The sequence below is a fragment of the Liolophura sinensis genome, chromosome 6 (genome assembly GCF_032854445.1).
Source record: "Liolophura sinensis isolate JHLJ2023 chromosome 6, CUHK_Ljap_v2, whole genome shotgun sequence".
NCBI lineage: Eukaryota > Metazoa > Mollusca > Polyplacophora > Chitonida > Chitonidae > Liolophura > Liolophura sinensis.
In genome coordinates this window covers 5,684,700-5,711,079 of record NC_088300.1, presented here as the reverse complement: position 1 = coordinate 5,711,079, position 26,380 = coordinate 5,684,700, and the positions used below count along the sequence as shown (strand labels likewise).

Here is a 26,380-nt window from a genome sequence, read left to right as displayed (position 1 = left end):
TTCTCATTGGCAAGGATTGGCTAGGTCTCGGAGACCCAGGCTACCTCCCATCAGCTGATCAAACATACACACATGCAATCTCTGAGCAGACACACTGTATCCTCACACAAATGAAAGATTTCTCCAGGCAGTACATCAGCATTACACAAGCTGGCTTGGTGGTTTCATGTGTACATGATGTTTCTCTCCTTGTATTTTCCATTCTTGATTTACTAACTTATACTAGTGTATCTTGTTCTGTACTCAGGAACAGAAGAGCATTAATTTCACTAACAATATAGGATGACAGCCAGGTTAAGTGCGCATGCATGGAAAGCATGTGATCTCACTAGTCAAAGATCTACAGTTAGCTGCCACAATTAATAGCTTCAAAAAACAATTGAGTCATAAGAGACCATCTACTTACTGTATATGCAATTCTGAACCAACATCATGTCTTAAGAAGAGTATAAGTTTGATATAGTATATTTCTCATGTAAATGCAAGAATACCGTATCATTTCCAAGAGCCTTTAAGGACGGCACATTGTAAATACACCCAAGTATACTGAATCAATGTATTCCATGAACACTATCACAAAATTGATAAATACGTGACTGATTCACTGACTAGTAATTACATCCAGCCTTGGTCCAGCTAGAGTTAAATTCTAAGAATTCCTAACACCAATTAAGGTCTTGGATGAAAATCCCTTCATACCTGTATGCTGACAACCACTGTCTACTTACATCATCAGGAAAGAGTAACTCCGAGGAGAAAGGTTCAAAGCTCACAACAACCAGGTGTGTGTAACTATACACTGAAGACTAATGAAGCTGTATTAATCACCTTCTAATAATCATCATCCAGTCACAGTCACCAGACGCCATCCCTGTGTACATGTATTTATTAGTCTAATAACATTGAGAGATCTTTGGAGAATTAATACACTAAGTGAATAGTGGGAAGCCACGCTGGTAGAATAATGTCACATATATCGGATTATCCCCATCAGCTCATCTTTAATAAAGATTACAAGCCAGCCTACATGTACAGTACTGTACATGTACCCTAGTCCATCAGTGGACTTATTCAATAACATGGCCACTGCCTTTCCCAGGAATTCATCTTCAGTATTAATATCATCCTCTAAACTATGTACACTGACAACTATGTCATATATGATTAATTAAGTAAATACCAGCAAAAACATCTGTCTAATCTCTTAGACCTAAAATATCCAATTTGTGAACACCACGGAATCAAAAATATACATCTTCATGTGCCATTATGTCAATACATGACGTACATGTACTACAGTGCAGGTGGATGTACAACTGTGCTTGTGCCACAGAATGTGTTATACATACGTTTATTCATTTACTTGATTGGTCTTGTGGCTGCATGTAACACCTGGGGCTGATTCCACAAACACAATTCTGAGTCAAAAACTTTAAACCTTGCCACAATGCTAAGTATTTCGTACTGCAACTTGAATTTTTGACACATAAATTTGTCCTAGAGCTAATATTGACCTCTAAAAATCTAAGCAGGCATTACTAAATAGACCACTTAAAACTATGCATGAATATATTTTCATTTACTTTTTCAGGTTTTTGTGAAGAGGGTTAAAGACGTTCAGCCGTTTGAAGTCTAATGTGGACTTTACGGACCATACCGTCAGAGGTTAGGACCACTCAAGTCATAGGAAGTTTTACCAACTCTAATCACAACAATGAATGTTGAAATAACTATTTTTACTCATGAGCCAAAATATTACTGATAAAAGATTCCCCAAAATTCCTTCCTTCTGGTGAACATTAGGAAAAAAGGTAACGTGATGCTAGTTCCTAGATATCGTCAGTATGGCTCATAAAGCCCACCCTACTATTCAAATATCTGAATGCCTTTCAATACTCTTAAAAAATCTGAAAAAATAAATGAAAGTATTTTTACACATAGTTTTCAGTTGTCTGTATAGTGAACCTTGCTCCACGTTTTAGCTTTCTTTTACTTTAAAGCCTCAGACAATCCAGCCAGGGTTGAATTCAAGTCTGTATATAATGGGAACATGGCATCAGCAAATGAGCCGGTCAGGGCCCTACTGTACAGATACTGTTGTACATGACGCATGTGATTACCTGCACGACATTGGGGGGTGGGTTGCTTGATAGTCCTCCCCAGAAACTGTCACCAACAATCACATCCACCAGAAGAAAGCTTGTAACTAATCATAAAGCAATCTAATAAATTTAATACCTGTTTGTGTATTATCAGTAGTCATGAAAAATTTCCTGTAATCAGTTTCTTTACTGAACTAAAGTATTTATTAGTGTGGTACCTACTGGGAATACAAGCATCTCAATTGACAATCTGGCAACTTTAGTTCAGAATCACAACTACATGTGTATATACCTGTACATGTCAGTAGCATATGATCAAGCATACACATGTAGGCAGTGCACACTTAGTGATACTGAAACACACTGAAAGGACAAACAAAACCGACGGTGTATTTTTATACATAATCCAGCCAATAAACTGTAGCATTCAAACAAATGTAACATTTGCGAGTTGTAAAGATTCATTCTGGTACGGGCAATTCTGGTACGGGCAATTCTCGCCTGTGGTTTGACAAACCTGTTTTCCTTCCATAGCAAACACCTTTCAGGCCCACCAATTGTTTGTCATATCGAAAACGCAGATGGACCTTTGAATGCAACCATGTATTTCAGTATAAGTAATTCCTTTCTGAACTACATGAGGCCTGCTCAGATCAAGATGTGCACTGGTGAAGCAGAATAAAATGTACATATGTATGCTACACGCACATCATTTTAAAAGATTTAACTTGTGACATGTACACGTATTCCAACAGATAATCATGCAATGACACACATTACTGTGTAACCATTCAAACTGTAAGCCCTCAGTTATTCTTTCTTAAAGTTATCATCTGAAAATCACAGGTGCACAAGTACAGTAACTTATTCATATACATGTACATTATAATAACTGAGTATGAAAGAGCACTAAAGTATGCTAACACACAAACTACAGCTCTTACAATGTGCTCTCTGAAAACAATACCCATGAGTCACCTGCAAATGAACAGACAGATTTAGTGCTAAACACTGTAGTAGTAGAGAAGTCAATTACAGGCAGTAAGACAGGGATCAGAGTCAGGTATATGAAGACATTAAGATGATGGCTGCCTGTCCATAGGCTCCTTGACAGCAGACGGACCAGAAGGGATTATGTACAGGTCTGATAATGGATTAACCCCACTATATCAGCCTAAGTTAACACTACAGGAATCATCAAGTTCACAAACCACATTCCCACAACTGGCCAGGATCTCACATGTACAGTACATGTTATGCTTTCTTCATATAAATTTTGTTATTATCTTTCACTAGATAAAATGTTGAGGTTAGTCCCAACACACTGTGTGATACCATTCACTGAGCAACTTCTCAATGATCAGATCACCAATATCCACAACTCTCGCTGATGTACATGTACTTTTGTGGGTAGATTCATGCACAAGCTGATTTAGAACCGTTATTTTGTATCAGTATACAAATATACAGAATCAGTGTAGGAAAACTTGGATGAGCTGTAGAGCTTAAATGCTCACAATCATCCTGTATGTAATCGATTAATACTGCCCTGAATCCATAAAACACTGTACAGTGTCTGGAACATCATGAACCATTGCCAATCAATACATAAGCATACACCACATTTGATTAATACTGGTGTTTGACAACAAATACTGTAAGGTAAGTTTATATGCTGCGTATAAGTACGTGTAAACAGACATGAGCAATGATGCCAATACGAAATAAAACAAAACCTGTCAAACTGTACACCTGTAACCAAAATACATGTATCAAATAGTACAGCAACATGGTAATTCAATGGGAGCTATAATTTACATTACATGTAGAATCAAATTCTACTCAATGACAGCATTGCTATTGCAAGAGGGAAAACTGGGACGCTATGCAGTCAAACATTAACGTAATTTATTGGATAAGCTTTTCATCTGATCTTTGCCCATTTCATTTTACTAAATCATATTGAAGAACACAATGGCCCACACAGAACACTGATCTATAAACATGTTATACATTTGTCTCAAAACACAACACACAATCAACACTGAAAAGCTCATATAAAGAATCACCAAGGTTTTACAGCATGAAGCAAATTTAGATCCTATTGCTTACACACAGTGTACATGAATGCTTCTAATGACTAACTGACCTGCACTAAACATATGGCTACATCACACCCATGACGAACAGAGGGCTTGTGGTGTTACAGTAATTACCGGTAATCACAATTGTAGTGTGCTCTTCCTGTGTCACAATCAGCAAATGGTCTCATGCCAAATTATTAACCATACACTATAGATGTTAAATGAACATGCATTTACTTATATGTTAGAACTGTTCATCTTTGACTCCAAAATCAAATATCTGTGCACCAAATGAACTGACATAACAAGTAGAGGTAGAGTTTTCGTAGAAAGTAATGATCACCTCACATTTCAGCACCGACATTCATATATGTACTGTGTATCTGCAGTTATCATCTCTTTGCTTATCTATATAATAAAACTTTGAAAATAAAATGAAACTAACATGTACACTGTGTGAGTGCATACAGCAAATTATTTGGAGAATCAGAAAAGCAGAATCAACAATACATTTCCATTTTGTAAATTTACAATAACATGTACATGTAAATGTATAATATTTATTTATTTACTTATTTGATTGGTGTTTTATGCCGGTGGGAGGAAATGATGGGAGGAAACTGGGCAGAGCCTGGGGGATATCCACAACTATCCACAGGTTGCCGAGAGACCTTCCCACGTACGGCTGGTGAAGAAGCCAGAATAAGCTGGACTTGAACTCACAGCGACTGCTTTGGTGAGAGGCTCCTGGGTCATTGCGCCTAAGTGACGTGCTAATCACCTCATCCAAAGAAGCCCCAAATGTATGGTAAGTACATGTACGTATGCTGCTTAATATATCAAATGATGCAGTTTAAAGTTGAATTGCAAGCTTTCAATTTGAATTGTTGTCCACAGGCTTCTGATATTATATAAGAATGTGGAAGTTGTCACTGGGAAGAACTTTTAATATAAATCTTTACAACTGTAAATGTAGTACTGTAAAGAAAAATCAAATGTCCATCACTTCTAAAGCTCTCTTTGTTCTTGAAATGTCCTATCATTAATGTTTTTAAAAAATGTCATAGTTTTGGTGATGCTGTTAATGGAGATGAATACATAAACCATTTCCACTTTGATGTCATGGCTTTTCCAAAATACAAGCGAAACAACCCATGGCATTTTGAGGAAGTTACAAACCATTCACATTAATGAGTTTATTTCCATCTATTCATTTGCATAAATGAATCATAGAAAATAAAAGCAAAATGTGAAAAAAATGTAAAAAGATGTTAGTTCATGTTACAAACAACAGCTAAAAGTTAACAGAGATTTCACTCACACTAATCATGCTAGACCAACTGCAATCATGGAATGTACATGTATGTACATGTAGGTCTGAGATTTCTGGTGGTCATATTGTAACTACATATACATGTACGTCTACATCAACTACATCTACATGTTACAGCTTGTTGATCTGGTAAGAAACTCACACAATAGAGAACAACTCATGCACAGCTACACATAGTCTGTTATTGATGCAAGTATATATTTCTACTTTTTTTCTCCAGTTGGGCAAACCCTAAACTAAGTTAAGCTCTGTTCTGCAAAATACGAACAAAGGCCAAAAGGTAAACTGCTGTAACTCTCTTTAATGTGTACATGTACAATAATATCCTTCTCCACCGATCACCTCAACACACACGTATAAACATGTATGATTTAGAAAAATACAACTATCATGACTTGTGACACATTCAGCAATACATTTGAACAAAATTAGAGGTCACCATCAAAACTACAGTTCCTTCTTCCTGATTGTGCCACATGACTGGGTAAAAATATTTAAGGTCCAATTTGTGAAGGTACACGTACATCATATACATGTATGCTTCAAGAGATACACGTAGAAACATTAAGATAACAAACATGTAATTAAATGTTATGCTTTGTGTATGTATGTTAAGTAGTGACAGCAGTGCAGACTCCAAATGAAGTCCATGAATGAATAGGTGACCTTGCATTAGGCTAAGGCTTACACTACCAGCCAAGGAGGGCATGACCTGCCTTTATCAAGGCTGAAGTGGCAAGGGAGCAGGCAAGAGAAATGCAAACTTAGCAAGCCCCATACTGCACAATAAGAATGTGTTATTAGTTGGGCGAAGGCTATTGGGCCAATAATGGCAGCGTTTAGGTAAAGATTTATGGCCCTATACCAGCTCTGTACGCTGAACCCTTACAGATCACTAACACTTTCTGAGAGCAAAGAAGAAATGATTGCAACTCAGGACAAAAATCCTTGTGAGGTTTTTGTACAGGCTGGACATTTTATAGAAGCTGTTATACCACAGTCATGTACAGGAGGCATGTTGTGGATAATCAATTATATGTACCTAAAATACCATTTGTGTGCATGCATGGACTGATGCAACATATTACCATTACCAGGGGAAAACTGCCATTCAATGACAATATACTGATCAACTTACCCACACATGACAAAGATTTTCACTTCATATGGTGGAAGAAAAATTATCTTCAAGGACCTTAATGCTGGGCAAATGACTCCATAAGAAACGCTATTGATTGCTTATAAACGCACAGGAGGATCTCTGCCCAAGGCTGGGATTGAAACTGCACCTTGTACATGTAGCTGGAGTTACACAAATTACTATGGAGAGCTAAATCTCAGACCCTTTGTCTAGTTACTGACAAACTTTCCTAGTCTGCAACAAGCACCAGTCTCCAGCTAGCTTCATGTTAGATCACATAACAGAGCCTTGGGTCACCAAGTCCCAAGTACAGCTAAGGCAGGAGAATCCAGAAAATTTCCTATCCAAGGCAATCTTGGGAGATCTAGTGATTAGTTATGCCCTTTGTATGTATACATACATTTATGGCATAGCCTGCGTGGACCAAAACAAACATGCATTGAACATCTATTTATTCTGCATCATTGGACAACAAGAGTCACGTGCAGGACGTGCATATACCAGTATCCTGCAGACGACATCAAATGTGTCTGTTGAGTAGGTTATCTCCCTTTGTTCGATTGTGAAAACAATGGTCACATTGCTGAAGCAATTTACCAATACATCGGTCTTCTGCGCAGGACCAATTCATTACATGGGTACTCAGCCTTGCCCAATATGCCGATTCCTGACACCATATATTTCCATATCCTGTCACTCAGTCACCATGTACAAAAATGTAACTAAAAGTACATGTGCATGAACAATGTATACACCATAACAAGCCCCAGTCACACCAGAGCTACTGTACAACTACCTCTGACCTCCATGATTTACTGCGATCTACTGATCAATCGCAGCCTATTGTAATACCCCAAGTGAAACTCAAGAATTTGTTTGCAGTCACACATCAGCTCTTGCGGGAGTAGTATCTGAAGTAGCAACGTGATTGCATGAAATCAATTCATGCATGTTTGTACAAATGTTCATTACACTGGAACACATTTTTACCTACAAGTAAGGTGTAACTGTTGAACTTTGTGGCATGCATGTCTTACCACATTAATCACAAGTACATTCTGAAGTATTATAAAGACCACTAAAAGTGTCAAATTTGCTTGCTTAACCTCCTGAAATGACAGCTTTTGGTGCAAGAATCAACAAATAGTGGACTGAACATTACCACTAAAATAAAACTCCTCAGGTCATCCTCAGAGTTACAAGTTGATCAATATTTTGATACATAGAGAAAGAAAAACTCAGTTGTTTGAAACACATACTGTTAAATAATTGTTCATTTCTTAACTGGGAAACTCAAGAAACATGCAGGTGTAAGACAAAAATAGGAAATAAAGCGACAAATACATGTACCTACAAGTGCTAGTTTGTTTTGAGAGGGTGCTTTGTATTTCAGTGAGTACTACATGTACACTAGATTCGCTAAACGTTGCTGAGGCTATTTACATGTACAGTTGAGTTGTTAAACTAAGAAATACTGATCTTTAAAACATGGAACAGTACTAAAAGGAAGCCCCAAGCAGTGCTAGTTGATGTTAGATATTTACTGGTGAAAATCCACAAAAGGTTTTCTCATCACTGGTTCAGGTACATGTGTTGTATATCCGATCCAGCCTACACCGAGCTGACACCGGCACCGACTCCCTCAGCACCAGCACACAGCGCTATATGTATTTATAACACCCTGTACATAGTGCTTGCATGTGCTCAGGAGAGAAAGTTAGAGAGTCGACTGCAGGAGCAGTGTATCGTCATGGAAACCTGTGGGATAGCACCCAACAATTTGACTATGATTAGAACAGTTTCTGCCACTGCCTGGCTGATTAAACAGGCAGCACAGGAAGGATTTAGACCGTGCCCCAATCTTATCTTTTGACACAATCCACTAGACTATAGCAGATGGTCAGAATAGAAGAGAACTCAGAGTTTGGTTACTGGAAGAACACAAACCAACAAACTATATAGTTCCTCATACATCACTAATCTTATTACATTATATAGTATATAAAGAATTTCCCTTGAAATACTTTTACATGTACTTGGTTTTTACTAGGTTTAAATGTTATACTGGATCAAACTCTCAATAGTAAACTAGTAAACTAGTATTTCTGTATGAAGTAAGGAAGTGAAGATGTACATGTAGAAAAAAAAAATTTAACGATAAACTGTTCAATATGGTCCTTTCAGTATGTCATGACAAGCATATTACTTCTGGTCCGTGCACTGCTTATGGCAGCATAACCAAGAGGAAACTTCCAATTACATGTATACGTTCATCTAACAAAGGTCAAACACAACACTTCTATGCAGCAGTATTGAAGTTGTGCGCTAAGTTACATGTAAGTAAGATATGTGTATTATTCTGAATGATGCAAAGGTAACACAGGGCTTATCTTATGAAGCAGTAAATTGCCATGCGAAGCACTGACAAAATTCTCTACCTTTCCTTCCCTGTCCTTTCACAGAACAAAAAGGCAAAAAACACCTTCTTACTCTAAACACGTGTAGATTCTAGGAAGGACTGAGATCATTCAATTCATGTAAAGAATTCTGGATAATAATTTATCATTAATTATCTACACTACAGTGTGATGTGTTTTTTTTAAAGGCCACAAGGCCTAACTTACTGCCGTCAATATTTTTTCACATGTAGATAAACTCTAAGAAAGTCTGATGTACATGAACTAAACTAAGGAAGTTTTCATGTTACACCTTCTTTATATTTTCAATTTTGTTCTACGAGACAAAACGTGCAGAAAATGAAGCTCTATTAGAGTTTAGATTACCTTGGACAGCTTGATCTTGCAAACTATTTGTACCTTTAAATTATTAGGTTAATATATCATTGTGCATATTTACATAAAATTGCATATATGTATATATAATTACTGTTGTGGGCCAGTGACCGACTGAAATGTTAAGTACTTGTACCGGTAGCGGATAAATTTGGATATACCCACCTGTACATGCACAAGAGTATAGCCCTGACTAGGCGACTCGTCTTGACTAAAGCATGACTAAAAGCATGACTGGGTCATACATGTACATGTACAGCTACCAGCTAACCCAGGTTACATGCATAACCTGTGCATAGGCCTATGTAAACCTTCAGGTGACAAGAATACAGGTGTGTCATAAAGGCAGTCCCATGTACATGTGGCACACTACCATGATAAAATGACTACACCAACTCAAATCATCAGCGAATGAAAGATAACTTAATAGTAACCTTATTAACCTTATTTATACATAAGAGTATGTGTATCATATTACATGTACACAGTGTGTTTAATAGACCTGTTCACCTACCTAAATGTACATACATTTATGTATTTCTTGAAATTCAAATAAAGAAATTCAAACAGCATAAATATATGTCCATGTATTTTTGGCATGGAGTTATTACGTGTACATGAATGTTACCCGTGCCCTACATTTGCACTGTACATTCCAAAACTCGTCCACATTGACTTCCACATTATACCAAAAATTTTCTGAACAAGTAAATGTGTCGCTGACAATAAAAGGAACAAATATTTGTTATTGAACATACTTAATGGCATGGACAAAGATAAGAGATAATCTACGTGCACAGATGCCTAACTCAAAGAGACTTAAATTACTTGAGGCCCAGGGGAAACCCACGACCATTCGCAGGTTTATACGTACAGTCAAACGTGTTGTATGCGGCCAGTGAAGGGACACGTAAAAAGTGGCTGCATATGACAGTTGGCCACATAAGTCAGGTTGTGAAGACCAAGCCAAATCACAACTGAATTAAGTTTCAGGAAATCTACACATGTAGGCCTACATAATAATCTTATACATAATTGTTAAAACACTAATTTGGACAGCTACATAAATTTTATAGAAATATAACAATTGTAGTAAAATAATAACTCAATAATTTTTGTGGGGTAGACCTATGGATTTCACGCATTTAACAGCCGATTACAGAAAGAGGTGAGGGCACGCATGACAGGAGAACTTTCTTCCCGTCACTGTCAAGCCCTAAACGTGCTAGTTTGGCCTACGTAGCTATAAATGACTATTCTAAGAAAGTTTTGGACTGTAAATGGCAGACTGCTGAGATTTTCAATCATATTTGCCATTACTGGTGAAACAACAACAACAACATGTACAAGTGAAGGAAGATGAATTTTTCCATGTGTTCGGTACAGGCAATATTTTGGCCACGCCAAATGAAAACACAGCACCATTTGCCTGCAAACATAATGGCCAAGTAAGCCAGATAATTTGTCAAAGAAACCATTCATGGAAGGAACCACAGGAGGTCAGATTATATTCGAATCTGCCCGCTGTTTATGACATTCACAGTGCGGACCTCAGCATGGAGCAAATCCACTGCCACAGTGCAGGGATGTCCAGACAATAACCAGCTAGGCCTGATTAAAGAACAATAGAATTCACTGCTATTGACCAGTAATGTTCACACTTCATTTCTCATCACAAAGTGGCAGGTTGTAACTTACAAAATCTATTGAAGTCGGGTGGTCGCCATTTTGAAATTTTTGAATGTCCGATGCTGCAATCATCATTACTGTTGAAAGTCTCGGCCGCTCAGGACAGGCTGATATAGAATTTGGTGGCAAAATATATTGGCCGCTGGACGCGTTGGACAGGTGCCCGCATATTACAGGTCGTTTAACATGGAAAATTGTTTGGTCGCGGCAGAGAGTGGCCGCTTACGGCAGATGGACGCTGATTACAGATTGACTGTATATGTACAGCTGCTGACTGACATCAAATGACGTAAGACATTAATATATACATGTACATGTATTATAAAGTTATATCACGTCGCAACAGCAGAAGAATGCAGCTTTGCTGTAAATTTAAAGGATGTTCTATACGCATGCATGTGAGATGGCTTACATATACCTGATCCCCTTAATTCTATTCTGTGGGGATGGCCACTGTAGGTGAGAGCAGTCATCATACATGTATGTTTACATGCACATGTACATGTACTTGATTGTGTCAATGACAACCATACTTGACCCCTGACCTTTAGTAGGCGTGGAATTTGCTAGAGAGAAGATCCCACCCACAGTGTACATGTACAGGCATCCACAACTGGGTCACATCAGGCTGCATGTAGGTCCCTTTAGGCTAGGTGATGTTCACTGATACCACATTCCAAATCTGGCAGTCAGAAAAGGCCTACTGTTTAATAAATTAAAGTGGCATGGTTCATTAACAATACTTCAGTCTGTAGGAAAGCTAAGTTTGCATTTTTTGTACTTCTATGTACATGTATGATGACATACTTGCAGACTTCTTAAGACAGTACAGATGACTACTCTCAGACAGCGTGTATTTACATGTCTGATCAGCTTGATGTGCTTAGTTGGACTAGCAATTCTGCTGCTATGTTTGGTGATTATGCTAGGTGTCAGCCACATATTGGCGTCTGGTTTTCCCTGGGTTGCGGCGTACATCCTGACCTATCTATGGCACTGGCCAGATCAATACCCACCGCTGCGTTCTGTTGTCTTCCCTCCATGCATAAGCCCACAAACCCCTATTGGGGTGATTAAATCAATATCAATCAAATGGTAAATCGGATCAGAATAAAAGGGGAATAACTCAATACAGAAGCTTATTCCAAGCACACAGTTCCAACTCCATTGCCTACAAATGTGACATAAAATAAACAAGAAATAACATCCAAATTATTAATAGAATTACAAACACATTTAAACTGATTCACATGCTACATGTATACATCCATTCAAACCATCAAAAAGTACTCTTTACTGAATCCACACACATATACACATATGCACAAACTCTTAAGACCACACCTTGTCAATTAACTGCTGATCATAATTTTAGCAAATCTTTTGATGGCACTCATTATGAAAGGTCAGGGTAAGAAATCAGACCTAGATGTATGCTGAATGCCTGTGTATTTACATGTAAGTTACAGCCTCTTATACTCCAACAATAAGACCTGGGCCTCTGTCTGGTTCTATTAATATCAGTGACAATACGTGCACAGTACAGTTATAAATATCATACATGTCCTTGATGACATACATGTACATAAAATATAAGAGCCCTCACACTACAGAGAACGGTCCAACCACAAAGTATCTATAGAAGTCAAGATTCAGTGACCCTGATTATGGCCAAAAATTTACTTGAAGCCAAACATAATTAAACTCCAATTGAATCAAATAATTCTGTTATGAATAAATAAAGCACATTCTGAGCTAAATCTACAATCTACAATAACGCTTTCTTTCAGTTAGCATGCTCTGACAGCCATACATATACACTTAGATGAAAGTCAGATATCAAGGCAGCTGGCCATTTCACTTCAAGTTTTGGTCCAAAACAATTAATGTATATGAAGAACAAAAGCTGCAGATTGCTTCCAAACAAAAAAAAACCCAAAACAATCTGTTTCCTTATCCTTAATAAACCTTCACACCTGTATACACATGTTAGATAAATTGTACAGCTTGTATCAGTACTCAGAGAACATTTCCTGCATAAGCGATCTGGTTGTAGGCTCTTAGGCAGGTTATATTGAATTCCCCATTTTATTTATCCTAAATCACATATCTGGCCAAAGTTTCATGATACTTCACTTATCTGCTCTTTGAATGAGTCAAAATACAAAACATACTGATAATTCTTACTTGTAAAAATGCTAGGAAGCCTTCTGAGGAACCTAAAGTGAACCATTTGTTTGGACTGATTTCTTTCTTTAGACTGCTTGAGGTTTAACAATCCTTGATATTTTTTGGGTCAGATCATAAACAAGCTCATGTTCAGTTCATGTCGTTTTTCTTGTCATTCACCCTCTGTTTGTTCACACAGGTATTTTTCCACCGCACTACTTTTTCACACTAACAATTTGCACAAAATGCATCTACACAGAAAATACACAAAACAGAAGATTAGAAACAACTGTATTGCTATTAGTTTTGCTATTTTGTTTGTTCAAGTGCTACAGTCAAGAAACTCAAAATCAACTGAACAAGTTCATCACTGTGGTCTTTTTCATAGTGTTACATGTTACCTGTACCCTATACTAGCCTGCACTGAAATAAGTAATCCACTCTCTGAAATGTGCATGTGTATGCATGTTACCAACACCTTACAGTTTTCCTTCCTAGAGTGTGACTGTCTCATTTACATGTATGTCAACCTACTGCAGAGAGTCTAAAACCTTTTTCAAGTTGAAAGTTGTACCCTGACTCACATGAATTTGACTATATGTTTATATGATACACTTTCATGTAATTTAACTGATATTCGCAGCAATGCAACACAACCTATACATGTTATGAAAGTGGTTTTAAGCAGTCAAATGCTCACATACATTCAAAGTATTTTTTATATTAACAATTCAGGTGAACCAATCAAAACAGAAATTTACTTGTATCCATTAATTAGCTGCATGTTCTTTCCTTCCAACACCGAAACAGTACATCTCTATCTTTTTTTTGAGCAGCCACTGTTGTGTTCAGTGTAGAGTATAGATGCATCCATGTCTGAGGTGCAGCGCATAATCACTGTATACCAGAGCTACGTGTAAATGTACACGCAATTGGTGCACTAAACAATACCACTGTGTGCATGTTGTGGATGCACGATAGGTGGCACAATATTGTAACTCTAGTACTACTTGTCAGTAATGAGCACGAATACCCATGGCTACATGTGCAGGCAGTGTTAAGGTGTGCCAAGGAATACGCCTGGTCTTAATCCCTAGTTGTTACTATCCATCACCAGCCTGTGAGATACTAGAGATTGGAGATGAGCTGGAGGATTGCCCAAGACTGCTGTGGGTAGGAGATCTGTCTCCAAATACCCCCAGGCCACCGGATAGTACAGGAAGATATTATATAAAGACCACTGTTACCAGTCTGTCCCTCAGACCGTGCACACTGCTAACAGGCAAAGCAGAAGGTGTATATCTGGTCGACTCTCAATTGTTCTGAAATCCAGATCAATAAAATATTCAACCTTGCCATGCCAGCTTACGCCAGGGCCATGTGGTAGGCAGTTAGACACCATTCAGCCATGTGGTGCTACTACACTGCCAGTCTCAGGCTGAGCCAAACCAAACCAAACCACACTGTAGATGCAGATCAGACTGGTCAGTTACTGAGTGTGCCTTGACCAGTGGCCAGCTGTGGAATGTGGTTTCACCAGCCACCTTTAGCCTGTCCCAGTCAGCAATGGGCTGATCTTCCTCCCTTAACCAAATGCTTACTCCAGATATCCCATGTATCCCACTGCCCCAGAAACCATTTCCATGTTTCTACAAATCAAATACTTCCCTATCGACAGATGCTTTGGATTCTTGCGGATTCCTGTATTTTAATCAATACATACATGTAAATCCCCCACTGAAAAGATCAAGAGCAAAATCCTATTGATTTTGACTAGTCACCAGCAGAAACTGTACAGGTTACTGTATTTCAACTTGTATGTACACGAAGACATATGCATCATCACAGCCACAACACTAAACATGTATGCTACCAAAGCTTCCACATGCAAATGTGAAAGGGACAATCACTCTGCATCTGGTGGGCATTCACAGTGTTCAGCAGTCGCAATGGTTAGCACAAGTAATAAACTAAGATACAGATATACTGATATAGCAGATCCACTATGTACATGTAATCATTCATTTAAGAAGTCGTGGGAAGTTGGAGGAGAAAGTGAGCTAAGAGCAAAAGAAACCAACTTACAGGGGAATATTTTACAGAATTCCTGACACTGCCAAAGCGGTAAATTCATTGTTGGAAGAACATTGCTCTGGACTGTGATACTTCAATTTAATCTACGATTAAAGTCAGTAACTACATGGTATATGGTACTAGTTTGAGTACTGCATGTTAATTTCTACATAAATTAATATAATCTTCATTTAAAGACAAATCTCAAAGTACAATTATCACCAACGAAACATGCCTACATGTACATGTAATTGGGTCATGACAGCTACACTGTAGGTCACTTACATACCTGTACTTTTTTTTTTTTCTCGACATGAATGAATCCCTAACATAAAACACAATGATATGTATCACACATGAACATCAGCCGCTTCATGGGTCCATTTTAAATGACAGACATAATAACAATATTCCTAATCCATGGTCCAGATCAGAAATATCACTTCATGTACATGTATACAGGTCATCTTGGACTACATGTACTTCCAAGACACTGTCAACATTTTTGAAATTTAATACGTGGTGATGAAATAATGGAATTCTGTAAGTGGTAATAGCATTGCACTACACAAAGTACACTCGACATGCAGGGTTTATGATATTATGATATCATATTAAAATAAAATCTCGATTCTCTAAAATAATCAGCAAAGTTTCAGGACCAGTTTCGGTGCTTTACTATAGCTCAGTGAAATTCTCAGTGAAAAAGATATATGCAATTACATATCAGGTATGTGTAAATACATTTCAAGAGGCAGTTTGAAAGCCTTTTAAAACACACCCCAATGTACTGTATGCTTTTATATCCCAGAATATATTACTACGCACAAAAAGAAATTCATGAAATCAAAATGGATTACTTCGAAACATACTTGACTTCTGCTGACTAATGCCTGTCTTGGAACCTAAAGGTTACAAAATCACCTATGTGTTTGCACATGTTTGTAACACAACAAAACAGAGGGTTTCAAGCCTGCTGATCGGATATGCATGTTTTGTGTATGTATATGCATGTTTAGGCAGATAGAGCGTATCAGATGTCTTAATTCCATGCACTTGTACAGTGTTCAATAGTCTTCCAAGCCCAAGAACTACCACCATCCAGATAACGTAAACCTGTAAAGTTTTGAAGTGAAATCATCAAAGCACTTGTGTGTTTGGGTCAGATTCTATCAATAGCGATTTTGTCAATCATTCTTTTTAGTGTAATATACATACATGTATTTTAAAACATAACAGACATGACAATTATTGGGTGCAACATGTATGACTTTCCATGACATGAAAATACATGTTTACAAGAGATTAAATTACCTTTTAATGTTCTTGAGGTTAAATTGCCTTGAGCCAAGTTTAGCTTTGATGCAACTTATTCAAGTTTCCATTGCTTTTTTTTTTCTTTGATTGGTGATTTACGTCATTCTTAAGAATACATGTATTTCAATTATAGGACGAAAACCAGCACTATGGTGGGAGGAAACCAAATAGAGCCTAGGGAAGCCCAAAACCATTTGCAGATACCCGGCAGATCCTCCCTTGTACGACCAGCGAGGAAGTCAAATTTCATTATATCCAGTTCAAATATACATGCACATGTACATACAATTACACTTGTAAGCTTTACAAAGACTGTGTACATATTATAATGTAGGAATGAGACTGAATACTGGAGTACATGTATGCATGTACAGATGAATGATAAATGAAGAGTGATCAGGGAAATATGCAAGTCCCAAATTCACGTCTCCAAACATGATGTGATGTACATGTAGATCTTGTTTTACGCTGCTGCCTGGCTTGACATTATAACTTCTATTTGGACAAGATGAGTGTATTTCAGGTCAGTTGCACGCCTATGTTGTACTGTGCACACTGTATTCTCACAGAAATGCATACTGATATTCATACATGTAGGTATCAATGAAGCAAGTAAATAAGAAAAAACACAGAGCTATGAAAAAATGAACGAAATATCAGCAGCACAACAACCATTCAATCTAAACTACTACTGTACAAATATATTTACTAGCTTCCCCACAGGTAAAATGCTACATGTATGCCCATTTTGCAACATCTTCTCACTGTGGCAGGGCAATTCCAACAAGATAATCAGACATATTTTAATGCTGCCTCACTAAAAGATCCAGAAGTAATGAACACACACACCATCACCACATATGGTCAAAGTATGCAGTCAGTCACAGGCAAAACCTGTCAAAGAAATTCTCTAACTGCTTATAAATCTATCACCATCTTGAAATATGTGTACATGTAATACATTTTGCAAATATCAAGTCATATGTTACGGTTTCTTTGGAAGTCTGGCAGATATGTAAATTTCAGCCCTAAATCTAATACTTCATGACATTTATCTGCCTCTACACTTTTTAAGATCATTTACCTTATCTTCTTTTACGTTCACAAAATGTTTTTATTTCTTTAATGGATCACAATTTGTCCTTCTCCATTATGATAAACAAAATATAGAATAATGACTGGTTAGTGTGTTCTCTGGCTGACACAGAAAGAATGAACGATACACCTTTGCCCGCTTCCAGTAGAAGCTAAAAGCATGTGTAAGAGAATGCAGACTAAGTCTAAGTACAGTACATGTATGTGATTAACCAGAATGGCACAGATTGTAAAATGCTTGTTATTGCCAGAGTAAATCATTGAAATTTACTGTGGAGCCCTGGTCTGGCAGTAAGCCAAAGACAAGGCGTTTTGTCTTACAGGTATCGTGATGCTGACATGACCTGGTGAATGTGTTCTCTGGCTGACACTGTATTGGAAGTAATGTACAAATACATGTATATACACAAGGTCCTGAATACAGGTAAGATATACACATTTACCTGAGTACAAGCTACCTTTGGTGCGGATCATCAAAAGTTTTATTGTGTAAAGTTTAATGCCTCTAAAAAAATTTATAAATACCTGTCTTTGCATTAGTAAATGTACAAGCTTTTACATTCCATGCAATTTTACAACCCAGTATTGTTAATTCTGTTTTTTTCCAAGCATGTCTCAACTTTTCCACAAGAGCTGAAAGACTAACCTTCCAAAAATATACAACACATTGTATAATAAAAAGTTGATGATCCATTGTAATATTTACCTTTACTCTACATACATGTGACAGTGAGGCCTGGAGAACTTTTACTTTTGACATTGTAGGAACTACATGTATATGTATATCATAATGGATCAATGTTATCTCACAAGATGGTCACTACCAATACACATACATGTTGTGATCGGAAAATCCATTGCAGTACACAAGCTTACAACATAGAAATACCATAAAGCTCAGATATTCCACATATCATATTTCTCCACCAATAATCCAACGAGGAACTTTGCATCCCCAATTAATGGCATAAAAAGTATAAGTGATTAAATGTACCATCAATTGCATGCACACAGATAATGTGATCACTGAAGCAAGATATAATTTTATGCACATATATGTACAATGTAATGTGTCATATTACTTTATTCTAAACTTAACTACAATGAAATGAGCTTACACAACTGATGCTCTACCTGTGCAAGCATTCTTAAAAGTACATTGAGAGAAACAACACAAAACCTTTCAATGCTGATCACTGTAATATGAAGTTCCAAGATGCTTAATGAATTGTACTTGGGTCAGCTTCATAAATAACACATCATCAGAAATTAGACAGTTTCCTGGACCTTTCAGGTATTAGGCTTCAATAGCATGGAGTTTCACATTACATATTAATGATGAATGTTGTAAGTGTCAATTTCAATGTAGTACAAATAAATCAATGAACAAAGCCATGTCAAACACTGGACACACTGTGAGAAAGCCTAACCTGTACCAGATGAAAATGTCAAGTCCCAGAACAAGATTGTGTTTACCACTGTCTATTTATATCTGTCCAGAGAGAGAAATATTTAGGTCACTCATCCTGGTGAAGTGTCTTACTTGTGGGTGTAATGTCTACTGCATACAGTACCTGAGCCAACATAATGTTACAATATACATCACTTACACGCCCAAAACGTGATAGACAGGCATTCCAGATACACATGCAACAATCAGTACAGCCGTTTGAGAATTATAAATGTATATGCTGTAGACAAGTTCATGTGGCTTCACTCTGCTTATAAAGGCTATTTTGACAACCATTACATGAAAGATGTTTAACTAAACGTGTTCACAATTCTTCTCCCTAATATGTACGAAGTGTGATAAAATAAAATGTGTAATTACCTGTCTTATACATTTCTTTATTTTATACAAAAGGTTAAAACGGTAAATACATAAATGTATGATCCACGCATGACTAAGGCTAACCACAATATCAACTCTCCAGTATGAGTTTGACCTAAAAAGGGGAGCCAGTAAAGCAGACAGGCTGAGCTGAAACGATGAGGTAAAGTAGCATGCACACTCATGTGCTTTGAGTTGAAGATGGGCTTGAACTAGATAGGCCAGAGGTTCACTACAACTAGATCGTGTGCCTGTACTAAAAGTACCAGTGTCTGTATGTTGAGCAGGAGATGTATTTTTAGTATGGTCCAACAGTGTTGTGGTACAGCAGATTCATCATCTTACTTCATCTATCACTTGGCATTATAGTCTGTCCACACCCTCTAACTGCCTTCATAAACCATTTTGTAAAAGAAAACTTGGGTTTTGGTGATAAACAAATAGAATACACTTGGTATGGGAAGTATGTGAAAGAGATGCGCCTTAACATGGTGCGGCATCAAGTTTCAGTCTCTTCTTCATTACTACAGCTAGTAGAAGAACAAGTCAAAGTACTCACTTTTAATAGATTTTACATCCTTTTCTCTACAGTTTATGTTTGAATAGTTAATGTCACCCTCGCACACTGATTTTGGTTTTAGCTTTGCTTCTGATGCTGCTGCTTACGAAACAGACGAAGACCGGATGATCACTACTGTATTCATACAGCATAAGCTCCAAGGCTGGTAAATTCCAGGCAAAGGCAATAGTATCAGCTGAACTTATACAGGGGGTCGTCCTCCGGCTTCCATAACGGCTGTCTCAACATTGAACCACTAAAATGATAATGTCGGCCTTTGGAAACATCAATTGAATAACAAATACAAGACTAATGAATAGACACGAAGGACAAGAAAGTCTTACCTTTCAGATGCGGTAACTGCTTTAATTCAGGGGCATTTTTAGTTCTATAATGAGACGACCCCTGCGATCTCTTCTGCTTTTTCGATTTGATGGACACTTTGTTAGTGAAGGGATCGATTCTGTCGACCACTTTCGATGTCATGTTGTGGTCTGCTTGTGATTCCAGTCACCCCGCCTGAATGTACTTCCTAGGGTAATTATTAACTCTCCGAAATCTCCGAGTGGATCTACGAGCATATCATTCAAAATCAAGGATCACCATGTAAAATTTCATGACCGTGGATACGTTTTTACTTCAGTAATCGCTGCAACCTCAGCCACCGTGTGTCGGTTTGTCGGGGATTTCTAGTCCCCATTAGCAGCTGATATATTTTTCAACACTGTGCGAATACCACTGAACACGTTGGACAGCTGAATTATTCCAAACCAACGAAATATGAGCGATATTTCCTTTGGTACCTCTCTCAAGACTCCAAACCAAGGTTGCTAACCCTCTTCCAGTACACACTTCTCGGCACGTGGTTTCTGACGAGAAACGACGAAGTTGACCTCGGTGACCTCTACTGCACAAAAGCCTTAGCTGCCCAGCTGAACATGTTGTATATTAAGGAATCTAACAGTTATTACGTACTTTAAGTGGAGAAGGTTTTCGTTTTCATTGAGGATATATATCCGAAGTTAAACCTGGAGTACTCAAAATAATTGTTACACCAGTATTAGACAAATGACACAGCTTACGACAGATAAGTAATTAAAGTATAACAACCGATGTAATCAACTCAATGCTTATCAGCCTACGATGCAACTATTCATGTACCTGGAGTTTTCATTCAAATTTAGTATATACAGTCATATGTGTTTAAATATTCGACATTTACCGGCCTTATTTATGTTATTTGCATACCTATCAGCTGAGTATCAAGTACAAGTTATATTATTTTATTACAGAGAAAGGCGGCTACCATGGGGTGGAAATGTTCGTTAGTGGGTGGTTGGTTTACCCCGAACATCACGATACGATTTCTTTCACCCACAAAACTGGTCACAAGCGTAGCCACATGTAAAACAGTTGTTAAATAAATAAATAAAATAAAATACCGACACACGGGCCTAGAGACCCGTCTTTACACATCGCTTGTGTTTTATTTGGTCATACCCTACCCTTTACCATCTTTTATTTTATTTATTTAGGGCCTATTTATTTTGTGTGTGTGTTGGGATGGGGGGGGGGTCTGCAACATTCAAATTGTGCAATGTTATTAAATTGCATACGATTTATAAAATCAGAGGTTGGAAAAAATCATAATTTTCAATGACATCACTGTAACATGGTTGTGACATTTCATTTTGTTCTTTGATTACAACACTCGCTCTGCCTTTTGTGAATATGCCTACTGACGGACAAAGGGGGATAACTATGTTTTAATTTGCATAGACATTATCGTTATGGATGGATTTAGTAAGATTGTTAGCACGGCTCGTTTGTTAGGCGGAAATCAAGCAGTATTAAAACTAACAAATAATTTAATTGGAATTACTAAGGTTTACCAATAAAAAAATTTCGTTTGCACACGAATTTCTTTCATTGACATAATCGGAAGCTCATTTTTTTTCTCTATTTTGAGTTGTAAGCCTTACGACGTTGAACGTTCATGGGGTGAAGTGCTGATAAAATGTCATGATCAGAATCAAACTGACAGGGGGCGAACAAAAAAAAATGTTTGTTATCAACAGGGCTACCTCTATATAGGTCTACTTAATCAGAACTCACAGCCTCCTACATATAAATCGGGTGGTCATACCAAAGATTTTAAGAAATTGTACTTCCTGCTGCCTCGCTTAGCTCTAATCTCCAATGGATGAGACCAAGGAAACAGGACTGGTTGGCCTGGTCTCAGTATAATTTGATTGGGCTGGGTGTCAAGTCTGGTGTCTTCGGCATAAGAAGGCAAATGAAACCTGAGTTTATTGGTTGCATATCCACGACTTAATTTGCACATAGCGCTCACATCTCCAGAAAAACGCATCTCTTGTAGAAGCTGTACGCATGATTCTGCATAAACTGTATGACTTCAGAGAACATAATAAAGTATTTTGACAAGTGAATTTTTCAGAATCAAAAGTCACTGATCTATATACCGGCTGAGTATTTTTTGGTAGTGCTTAAATAACAAATTTTGAATATTTTAAAGTAAAATCAATTCAGTTGTATCGTCAATGCTCGTAAATTTATTCATCATCCGGAACAAGTGCCTGTCAATTTTAGAAGCATTTTTACACGACAATCTGATATGCACAATTGCCAAATTAGAACCCTAAACTGCAGTCTTCACGAACCAATTTATTGCTCCACATCATCAATTCACACATCAAAAATTAAATGTCCGCGAGAGTGGATCAAATTATCCTTGTGTCTAAGGTCTATATACTGCAGGCCTACTCCACTATTTAAATCTAAACTGACAGAACATTTACTTGTTAACGTTTTTTACCCTACTCTATTGTTTCATATCAGAATTATTCCCATTGTATAAGTGCAGGTCAGTATTAAAGTTAACTGAATTTGGGATGGAACAAGTTCTTCGGAACTTTAGTCCCGTCAAAAGCTAATATATGTATCTGTATACTCCTGTTATATCTATTTGGTGAATAAAATGGAATGTCATGAAATGTGTAGCCCGATTCCATGTGTACAAACGGACATTTTTTTACAGTTAATTAAAGGACCCAGCTAATGGTTTCTGTTACCACCTGTAATGAGGTTTTTGTTCTAGTTAATGTACGTACAAAATCGCATGCGAAATATGAAAGCTAATCACGACCACATGCAATGAAAGTATAACATCACATCCAATAGACAGGATGGATTCACATATAATTGTGTTGATTGTGTGACTGGCTGCATGATGGGGGTGAGTTATAGAGGCCATCATTATGTCTGAAAATCAGCCAGCTGTGATGCTAAAGAGTCACTTATGCATGTGCATGGGTCGATCCTCCATGCCTCCATCGTAATGTTTCTTATTCCGCATTAACCAGTGATAATAGATCACCAGGTTATATATTCATATAATTTCAAAAATGAAACAGTAATTGTGCATAGAGACAACCGACCAATGAGAATGTGGAAGCTGCAAAACAATGAAAATTTATAGGGAAACGGGTGGTCTTAAAAACCCAAAACACTTATTAAATAAATAAACTTTTATAAAACTGCACAATTAATCAGTTTTCCATATGTACATACAGTCTTGAAATGGCCACCCACTATTATTAATCAAATTGCATCAATAATAATTACCATCTGTAATGTAAACTGTCATCAGTCAACCAACTGTATAAAACGACTGTACAAAATTGCAACCCCAATGATTTATATACCACTGATACACATTACGGGTGTAGTGGGGTGTAGAACAAGGAATTTCGATCCGTTAACTATAAACAATAACTACAATATATATATAGTTATTGTTTGTACTACAAACGATCGAGAATCCTTTTTACAGGTAGGCCTATTGCGCGTGTTGAGTGTTAACTCACATTAATGTAATATGCTATATCATAGCTTAGACAATCATATGATGAAGGGGAAAGCCTGTACTGGAATAGTTCTGGTTGATATACTCAACACCTGTCAAAGTGTTTTTCTAGGAAGACAAAATGTCCAGGTATTTGCCCTGCTCAAATAGTCGTGTGTGTATGTGTGCTTTTTTAAAAAATTTATTTCTTTTCCTCTTTTAGCCGCTCTCCCTTCGCAGCATGTATGTCTTAGCCACCTGCCAGCGTCTTGAGACCACGCAGAAAATAGAGAACGTTGTGATTCAGCATCTTGCAACACGCCCTATATATTGTTACACGTATACTGAACAGAGAGACGTCATATATGCAGGATGAGACGGATGAATAGCCTACGATATATACATGCATGTACTGCATGGCTGCACACCTGCACACGTGTACACACATGTAGAGTGCACCACGAGTGCCAGCGTTCACGACTCGCCATACCTGTCCACCATCGCCCTCTTATCTCTCTGTGTAGTTGGCGGATCTGCAGGAGTTTCCGATGTCAAACGCTTTTATGTTCGCTTTCCCAGAAGCAATACAGAGCGATTATATCGTTAGAGGACCGAAGGTATAAAGGAGAAAACTGACTTCATATTCTGGATTAAGGAATTTCCAGGAAACTATACCGAGTTAAAGCATGGTTATGTCATGTAGAGAAGCAAAGACACATTATATGGGTGTAACCAGACTGGAGAAAAGAGTGACGCATGTATACATTGACATTATAGATAATGTCTGCTCAGCATGTTACATGTACGCGTTAAAAATAGGGTACACGTGTTATATGCGTGGTCAGTTTCATGAAACACTAATTGGCAGCTAGAACTGGCGCAGTTATGTAGCGCTGTATAACTCTTACAATATGTCACAAATATTAACAAACTAATGCACGTCATGTTGTAGCCGAAAATATTTCGAACATCCTATAGTAGGCCTATATAGGATAAGTTGATTATAACAATAATATCACAGCCCATAAGGCTTTAATATTTATCAGCTTGTGTGGTAGTAACTATCAACTTAGCCGCGATTGCATCGTGGAAGAGGGTTAAATTCTGAAGAGTGGACATTGGACAAAAACCAGGTATTTAAGTAAGTCATATTTCGCGTCAAGCTATCGCTGGATTGCCGCCAAAAATGTATGTCAAAAGGTTGTACGGTACATGTAATCCAAATTTGAACTGTTTGGATTTGACCACTAAAAGCTTCAACAAAGCAAGACTGAAAATGTACGATTTAATTTTTCGTGGTAAGGTATCTTCTGAGGCTGTTTCCAATCTTGTAAGTAAAAGTAAATCCTGAACAATACCGAGCAAATCGTCATCATTTCAGAGCTTGACATGTTAATGATTAAGTCCAGGTCCCACTCTACATCTCCGAACGTGGCATTACGTCAGGAAATTTGCCAGCGCCAATCACACCCAAAAGCCCTCTTAGCATAACTGGGGCCTCCGTGGCTCAGTCGGTTAGCGCGCTAGCGCAGCGTAATGACCCAGGAGTCTCTCACCAATGCGGTCGCTGTGAGTTCAAGTCCAGCTCATGCTGGCTTCCTCTCCGGCCGTACGTGAGAAGGTCTGTCAGCAACCTGCGGATGGTCGTGGGTTTCCCCCGGGCTCTGCCCGGTTTCCACCCACCATAATGCTCGCCGCCGTCGTATAAGTGAAATATTCTTGAGTACGGCGTAAAACACCAATCAAAAAAAAAAATCAATCTTAGCATAACTGGGGCCTCCGTGGCTCAGTCGGTTAGCGCGCTAGCGCAGCGTAATGACCCAGGAGCCTCTCACCAATGCGGTCGCTGTGAGTTCAAGTCCAGCTCATGCTGGCTTCCTCTCCGGCCGTAAGTGGGAAGGTCTGACAGCAACCTGCGGATGGTCGTGGGTTTCCCCCGGGCTATGCTCGGTTTCCACCCACCATAATGCTGGCCGCCGTCGTATAAGTGAAATATTCTTGAGTACGGCGTAAAACACCAATCAAAAAAAAAAAAATCTTAGCATAACTAAACCATGCAACCAGCTGTATACGTCGCCATGACGGTAACGTGCTCATAACGTGAAGACGGCTTCGTGCACATTTCTGTTGAGATGAGATGGTTTCCTTGGACTGGCTCACACTACTCTCATGAGTGTCGTAGTTCGAGTACAACATTCCGGAATTTCAAAGATCAAAATTTACGCTCATTACAAGTATGAGCTTTGAGCATAAAAATGTGGACAATGTACATCAAAATTTACACATATTTAACCCCATGAACATTGCATGGAGACATTCTTCCATTCCGA

The 26,380-nt window shown here is 38.0% G+C and overlaps 1 protein-coding gene across 1 annotated transcript in view; it reads right to left on the bottom strand.

Moving 5' to 3' along the window:
• The window catches only part of LOC135469247 (serine/threonine-protein phosphatase 2A 56 kDa regulatory subunit epsilon isoform-like), a 51,383-nt gene extending 30,358 nt beyond the window's left edge, over positions 1-21,025 (bottom strand). Inside the window, 1 exon segment of the mRNA XM_064747844.1 lies at positions 20,530-21,025. Within this exon segment, the coding sequence (XP_064603914.1) occupies positions 20,530-20,671 (142 nt within the window). The 5' untranslated portion in view covers positions 20,672-21,025.
• Between the last annotated feature and the right edge of the window lie 5,355 nt (positions 21,026-26,380).